Raw genomic sequence first — 8,318 nt, 5'->3', positions numbered from 1 at the left:
CCAGAGAAAGATAAGCAAAATGATTAAATGCCTCAAAGTCAAGCCATATGAGAATGGGTCAAAAGAACTAGAGATGTTTAGACTGAAGATGAGAAGGTTGAAAGAACATGTTTAGGGAGAACATGGTAATTGTGTCCAGGTATCTAAATGGCAAACCATGTGGAAGGGGGCATTAGACTATGAGCTCCTTCAGAGCAGGGACTCTTTTTTGCATTCATTTCCCTAGTGTTTAGTACAGTGCCTGGCACATAGTAGGTGCTTAATAATGACTGACTTCATAAGATCATTTATTTAGAGGAGCAAGGGGGTCTTAGAGATCACTAGGTACAATCAGCTCATTTTACAGATAAGGACACTGAAACCCAAAAAAATTGTAATTTGCTTAAAGCCAGATAGATAGTAAGTGGCATGGTGAGATCTGAACCCACGTTCTTTGAATACAAAACCAGTGCTCTTTCAAATACTCCGAGCTGCCCCTGGGATTTGTTCTTCTGGGTCCCACAAGGTAGCTTGAGTGCAAGCTTCAGAGAACCAGATTGGGCCCAGATGTAAGGGAAAACCTCCCAACAATGAGAGCCACCCCAAAGTGGAAGAGGCTGCCTTCAGAAATAACTTCCCTCTTAGGGGCAGCTAGGTGGTGCAGTGGATAGAGCACCGGCCCTGAAGTCAGGAGGACCTGAATTCAAATCTGGCCTCAGACCAAACGCTTGACACCTACTAGCTGTGTGACCCTGGACAAGTCACTTAACCCCAATTGCCTAAAAAAAAGAAAGAAAGAAAGAAATAACTTCCCTCTCACCAAACATCTTCAAGCAAAGATTTGACTGCTTATTTTCAAGTACATTATAGAGGGGATTGTTATTCAAGTACAAGTCTGACTGGAAGGCCTAACGCCCCTTCCAACTCTGGGAGCCTCCATTTTGATGACCACATTGCTTCCTTGATCAAAGACAAATATAAACTTCTCAGCCTGCCATTTAAAGCCCTCTACAATCTGGCTCCAACCCACCTTTCCTAGCTTACTTCACACTAATTCCCCTCACAAACTCCCAATTCCAGATAAGCTGGACCAGGGTGGGGAACCTGAGGCTTCCAAGCCACATGTGGCCCTCTAGATCCTCTAGTGCGGCCCTTTGACTGAATCCAAACTTGGATTCAGGACCTAGAGTTTGGATTCAGTCAAAAGGCTTCACTTGAGGACCTAGAGGGCCACTTGTGGCCTCGAGGTAGCAGATTCCCCACCCCTGAACTGGACTGTCTGAACCTGACAGTCTCTCTCCTGCTCCAATATGCTCCCTCAGGCCAGTCCTCATAGCTATAATGTTCTCTCTATCTCAGAATCTTGGTTCAGCTCAGGTATAGCCTCCTCCTTGAAACATTCCCTGATTCTTTCCCTCAGATTTCTTTGTATTGAGTTCATTTATGTGTATGTTGGAATTCAACTAGCAGAATTAAACTCCTAGAAGACAGAGGCTTTTCTTTGAGTCTTTCTATTTCTAGTACCTAATACATAGTAGAGGTAGAAGAGGGAATGGAGTTGATCCAGGATGGTCCTCGATCAATCTGATGAACTTACCAGGAAGGGAGATTTGCCCCAACAGACATCCAGTGGACAGGGCTGAGCATCCAAGTTCCCCAGTCAACTTCCCATCCTTTAAGATGCAGTTGGGATGCCTTCTTCTGCATGAAGTCTTTCCTGATCCCTCTAGCTGCTAGTGCCCTTCCTCCCAAACTACCTTGCATTTAACTACTTTGTGTGTGATACAAACATATGCATATATTTACTTATTCACTTAGCATTTATGCTGCATATCTTTTATATGTATTTGTTGGGATGTGAGTTCCTTGTGAGCAGTGATTGTTTCCTTCTTGGTACTTGTATCCCCAGCACCTTAGCTCAGTGCTTGGGACACAACGAGGAGGTTAATAAATACTTGATTCAAATACTTGAATGAACTTGGGCTTTTAGAGTATCGAATCTTTGTTCAAGAATTTTGAAACTATTTTTCTTATAGACAATGGACATGCCCATTGTTATTCAACTGAGAGGAAAAAATACATCTCCCTATTTCGGTTCAGTGATAGGGGCTGTCTCCAAGATGAACTGGTGGTTTGGAGCCACACCTTTGTACCTCCTGGAGGATGGGCTTCACTGATATGGGTGATATGATGTGTTTGGTTTAGACTATGGAGGACAGGCTTGTCAGAAGAACCACCCTTTTTTGCTAGTGTAAAAAAGGAATCATCTTCACATAATAGCATTCTTTTTCACCCATTTCCTTCTATCTTTCTTTCCAAGATCCCAGCAAGGGTATGTTGAGGGGGTGACCCTCTACCCCTGCCCAGGAGCTTCTGATGACTACATTTCAACAGAAGCAACAGGCAAGCTGTATGTGCTTGCCCCATGTGGCCTGCGGAGAGTTTCCATTCAATGCTAGTCTTGGGTCATAGTTAACCCCAAATTGAAGAGTCTTTTAATCTGGTCTTGTAGCCCTAGAACGGGGATTTCCTAAGTAGCATGAACCTGGAACCTAGCTTTCTAGCCAGGGAAGGAAAATTTCCTGCATAGTGTAAGCCCTAAGGGTTGTCCTGAGAGAAACCCCTAAGTTGAAGATTCCTGGAATCCAGTCTTCTTAAAAACAAAATGGGAATTTCCTGAAACATGTATCTTGAAAAGAGACAAAGACTGACCAAGTGGTCCCCTTCAGGAAGAGTAACAAGGGACTGAAGTTATGTTCTAGAAAAAGACCTGGACTTTGATCTCTACTATTACCATGAGTTATTTGAAATGTTCAGGTCTGATGGGAAAGGATTGCCTGTGAAGCAGCTCCACAGAGTGTTTCTAGGGAAATGCAATCCCTTAAAGGTAGGAAGGAAACAAGCTAAGTGCTTTACACATATATTATCTCATTTGGTCCTCACAATAACCTTGTGAGGTAGGTATTATTATTATCCTCATTTTACAGAAGAGGAAACTGAGGCAGAAAGCAGTTAAATGACTTGCCCAGAGTCATGTAGTTGTTAAGTGTCTGAGACCAGATTTGAACTCAGGTCTTCCTGACTTCAGGCTCAGTGCTCTATCCACTGCACCACCTCACTGTCTCTACAAAGGATCTTTGTGGGGTGGTATTAGCGCCCCCAAAAAACCCTATGATTGCCACAATGAATCTCATAATATCTAGTTTTTAGCCCCTATCCCCCTTTTTTATAATGCATATAAGGATGGATTTACAATTTGGGATTTTTGTAATTACAACTGCCATGATTCCTCTATGAATGTAAAAAAAAAACTGATAATGCTTTCTAAAGAACTTATCTATGCATGTATATATGTATAAGTAAGTTATGGTAAGGTGAAGCCTTTTCTTTCCAATGTTAAGACCTCGACATTTCAGCTATCCTAGAATCTAGGCTAGTTTTCATATACAGCCTCTCAAGGGAAAGCTATGATTCCTTAAAACAAATGACCTCTTCAAAAGAAAATGATTCAAGGGCATTCCACTTGGCAGTGGCCAAAGTTAGTTAAAGATAACGGAGTACCTTTGGGGATTCTCTCTTGGGAGTGCAATCTGTTGCTATGCAATTTCACTATTTTGCATCACACCCCTAAATTGAGGCATAAGGAAGATCTAGGAAGCTTTTTTCCCTATGTCCAAAATCATAATAATAATCATCCCAGTGCAGATGAAAGAGTTTTGGTTTTGTTTTGTTTTTTAATGGTAGCACACGAGATCTCACAGGTAATATTCCAAATCTTACGAGGAAATAAGAAAGATGACCGTTCTGATCCTACTTCTACCATCTTATCTAGCCAATCATGGCCCTAAAATGACCTGAAAACAAGAAAACATTGAAACATTACTGATGTGTGTCAGAAATGGAAATTTTTCTTTATGAAAAAGGAAACATGGTAAGTAAGCCCTCTTTGGTGTTTGTACCTCACTGGGAGAACTGCAACTTCCCCCACCCACCATGATCTCTTTGGGAATTGTCATCCCATACTAACTGATCGGAGATCATAGGCTTCTGTGCCACTCATAGAGCTGGCAGAATAGCTTGGCTTGTGCCAAGTCAGTGATTCTCCATTGTCTTCGCATAATTAATTCAACAATATTTTAATGGTGGTCTATACTTTCATAGAGAAGAAACAAATCCTTCTCAGGTAAAATACTAAAATTTTATAGCAAAAGTCCATAGGACATTTGTGTTTCTTAAAAAATTTCTTAGAATTGCATATATCTATAAATGCTTTAAGTTATAAATATAACATTTTTCCAGTTTTTTTCTAAACTAATATCCATTAATCAGAAATAGGAAATATAAGTTAAAAATCTGAAAATAATCAAATGTATGAAACCTTTTAATTTTCATCTATCACCATCATTGCTAAATAGTCTCTGTACTGAATTGTGTTTGTTTCTGGATCAAGTGCAGCAGACAACATTTCTTCCATTTCCTCCTGTGTAAAAGGCTCGCCTGGGAAAAAATAGGAAAGGAAAAAAAACAATTTTAGTTCATAGAATCATAGAGTGAGAGATATATGATCTAATCTCCAATTCTTTGGTTTTCTTCATTCCTCTGTCTGCCAATGCCAAGCTTAACTGCCTATAGGATCCCAGATAATTCTACTTCATTTGTTCTCATGTGTCAGAGTTTTTCAACAGGGCACTGTGGCATAAAGTGTTCCCTGGTGTGTCACCTATGCCTCTATGCCTGGTTCTATTCTGCCCTTTTCTCCTTATTAGAATTCAGATCTGTCTTCTTTATCAGCTAATATAGTCTAAGGAAATTGCAGAGCTTATAATTTCACCTGAAACAACAAGCAAGATATCAAGATATCACTCCCAGATAAGCTTACATTAAACAAGGCTGCTAAAATGCCAAAAGATCAAATTGCAACTCCCATCTGGAAATGGAATCTAAGAAGTAAGGTTTCAGAAGACTACGAATAGAAGACCACATGGCTTCTATGCAAATCTTGTTGATGGGGCCATATTTGAGACTTTTGGATGTGAACATTCTGTCTCTGAATGTGCCTTAATAAGAGTCTGCCATCTTAGACATATGAGCTAATACCAGTGAGAGATGCCACATGACAACCATTTCAAAATGACTCTCATTGTCTCAGCTTGGCTCAGTGGACTGTTGCACAATTAAACTAAAAAAGCTGAATGGAGAATCTGTAGGTTTTAGTTGGCTTCAGATAATAGATGTGAGCCATCTGGAAGTTGGTTTCACCAAGATGGAAAGTGGCCCTGGGAAGAATTCTGGCAAGACCATGAACTAATTAAAGTGGTATTCAATACTAATACCAGAGACAAGAATACAGGGATGTGTCCAGAGTACCCCTGAGCACTAGTGGATTTGGTGAAATGGGCCTGAGTTCATTTACCCTCAGTTGAAGTCACTTCCAATACAAACAGTGTCTTCCAGATTTGACTTGCATTCTCAGTTCTAGAATGACTCAAAGGGGTTTCGATAGGTTTGTCTTAACAACGTTTTTTCTTTCCCAAGAATTCAGAGACAATTTAAGCCACATCAGGACTCTTAAAACCTAGATGGAGGTCAATGTCCTCCTTTATGTATTTGCATTTATTTAAACTTATCTATTTTTGTAGAAAATAGACAAAGATATACAAAAATATGTTACTCATATCAGAGCTCCTACAACTGCCTTATTTCCGACTGTGAAAGAATAGACCTACTGCCATGTGAATCTTAGTGGATGTGACCTGAGTCCTAAGGAACTTAAAATAGTAGTCAAATAATTATATGGTTGTACCTGACAAGTTGTCATCTAACCTTTGCTTAAAGAGCTCAAGTGAGGGGGAACCCATTACATCATAAGGCATCCCATTCAACTTTTGGAAACTCTTAATTTTTAGTGACTTTCTACCTGACAACAAGCTAAATTTACATCTTTCCAAGTACATGCCTTTAAGCCAAGCATGGAGACCAAGCTTTTACTTTGTATGGAAGATGACTAGGTTGACAGTTATCTCAGGACAATGTCTATCAGGCTACTTAAACTTGGGAAGTACAAACTAATTTTAATATTAGCCTTGGGAGATATAATTAACCAGGTAAATGAGTTCTCTCTCTCTCTTTCTCTCTCTCTCTCTTTCCAACACACACACACACCCACACACACACACACAACTGAATGATGACTTTTGTGACAACCTGGAGAGAGAAATAGCTATGGATATGAGTATGTGTGTATGTCTCTGTCTCTATGTGAGAATATCCATTTCAATATAACCATGTAGATTAGAGAGAGAGAGAGATGTATCCGTATCCATATAGAGATACAGAGAGACAGATAGAGACAGAGAGAAGGAGGGGAGAGGAAGGGAGGGAAGTATCTTCTTGCTCAAAAGGCGCATCATAACACAGTGGACAGAAAATTGACCTGAGTTCAAGTCTCACTTCTGACATCTACTTCTATGACACTGGACAAATTTCTTAACTCTCTCAGTGTTCTAAACAACTATCTAAAACAGGCCTGCACAATGCAGGTTGTACAGGCCTGATCTAAAACTATAGTTTGCAGAGAAGGTACCAACTTGCATTGGTAGGAGAGTTCTCTCTATCAATGACATCACAATTCAGTGACATCACAGGTCCAGTCCCTAACCGACTTCTTGCCCAAAGCAATTATGAGCCACGGGTATTTTTTTTATCTTTGTCTATTTTCTACAAAAAGAGAGATGTTTAAGTAAGTGTAAATACATAAAAAACTTATCTGTTATTTTATCAACTGTCAGACTATGGAAATTAGATACTTCTATTCTCCTCTAACAGTTATTTGCTGGCATTTATTGTTCCTAATATTTTGAGAAAAACCACGGTTCTCTGTCTCACAGGCTGTTTAAATAAATAATGATGTGCAAAATCATCGTGTAGATGTGCATAAATCATTGTTCCTTCTTTCTTATGTAGGTCCTGGGAGAACAAATAAGAGAAGCAATGAGAAAGCTCACCTTAGAGAAACATGAATTACTTAATACTAATTTTTCTATCAACTGTCACCAACTGTTGTTACCAAATGACAAATAAAGCTTTTGTTGTACTTAATTATTACTGGCATTACTAATATTCATATAAATTGATTTTTACAAGTAGCAAATCATTTTTACCTTCTTCAGTCATATACTTCATCAGCTCTTCTTTAGTAAGAAATCCCTCTTTAGCTGCATCTAACACCTACAGGGAAATAAGAGAAAAGTATGACCTTTTCAGTTTTAGAAGTCAATTTCAAGTTGACTAATGACTTGAATTTTAAAACTCTAGTGATTAGATACCTCAAATGCTTGAAGAAGAAGATCTTCTGGAATTGGTCTGTATCTGTAATGATACAATCAGATATAAGTGCCATGATTTGGAGGTGGCTGTGCTTACTTTAGCTAAGGGGCCCCTAGTAAATCAAATTGCTCTCTCTCTCTCTCTCTCTCTCTCTCTCTCTCTCTCTCTCACACACACACACACACACACACACACACACTCACACACACAGAATCAAGGAGAGGAACTAACAATATCCTTTCTGAAGCCTTTTCAGGTTTTAGATTATGAAAAGAAAAAGACTATTTGCTCTCTTTTCTTGAAAGAAATAATTTTCCAACTTAAAATTACTAACGTGTGATACAATGCATTGTTTATTTTCATTGACTAACACTGAACAAAATCTTTGCCATGCTCTAGACAATCACAAAATATTAATGTTGGAAAAGAATCTTAGAAATCAGCTGGTTGTTATTCAGTTGTTTCAGTTGTGTCTAAGTCTCCATGACACCATGTGGGGATTTCTTGGCAAAGATACTGGAGTGGTTTGCCATTTTCTTCTCCAGCTCATTTTACAGATGAGAAAACTGAGGCAAACAGAGTTAAGTGGCTTGCTCAGGGTCACACAGCTAGTAAGTGTCTGAGGTCATATTTGGACTCAGAAGATGAGTTTTCCTAACTCCAGGCCCAACATTTATATCCACAGGGCCACTTAGCTGCCCCCTAGCCATCAGCTAGGCCAACATTTTATTCCACGAGTGAACTGCTTCTCTAGGTTTCCTAATGCAGCACTTCTTAAACTGAGTCACGACCTCATATGGGGTTGTGAAAAATTTGGTAAAACTAAAAGGTTTCTGAACGTGCAATGACCAAAAATTAATCAAAAATCAAACACTTAATGAATCCAAGGTGTTTCTGGCAGCTCTCACCTGTGTTCTTTTGTTTCTATTTGACTGATTCTTGCTGTCTCATAGAGTCATTAGCTTCCACTTGCCCTATTCTAATTTTTAAGGAGTTGTCTTCTTCTATTAGAT

At 39.3% G+C, this 8,318-nt stretch overlaps 1 protein-coding gene across 2 annotated transcripts in view; it reads right to left on the bottom strand.

The window, feature by feature from the left end:
* Window positions 1-3,704: 3,704 nt before the first annotated feature.
* Window positions 3,705-8,318, bottom strand: part of LOC114049964 (dynein regulatory complex protein 8-like) — a 117,476-nt gene continuing 112,862 nt past the window's right edge. For both annotated transcript variants that reach the window (XM_027871451.1, XM_027871450.1), the window contains exons 5-8: window positions 7,305-7,347; window positions 7,140-7,206; window positions 4,358-4,476; window positions 3,705-3,833 (exon numbers count right to left, since the gene is read on the bottom strand). In XM_027871451.1, coding sequence (XP_027727252.1) covers window positions 4,361-4,476; window positions 7,140-7,206; window positions 7,305-7,347 — 226 coding nt within the window. In that variant the 3' untranslated portion in view covers window positions 3,705-3,833; window positions 4,358-4,360. The remainder of the gene's footprint in view (window positions 3,834-4,357; window positions 4,477-7,139; window positions 7,207-7,304; window positions 7,348-8,318) is intronic.

This window comes from Vombatus ursinus, unplaced genomic scaffold (genome assembly GCF_900497805.2).
Source record: "Vombatus ursinus unplaced genomic scaffold, bare-nosed wombat genome assembly UNPS02014798.1, whole genome shotgun sequence".
Taxonomy (NCBI): Eukaryota; Metazoa; Chordata; class Mammalia; order Diprotodontia; family Vombatidae; genus Vombatus; species Vombatus ursinus.
The sequence above is the reverse complement of the archived record's forward strand: the minus strand, read 5'-3'. Positions and strand labels throughout refer to the sequence as shown.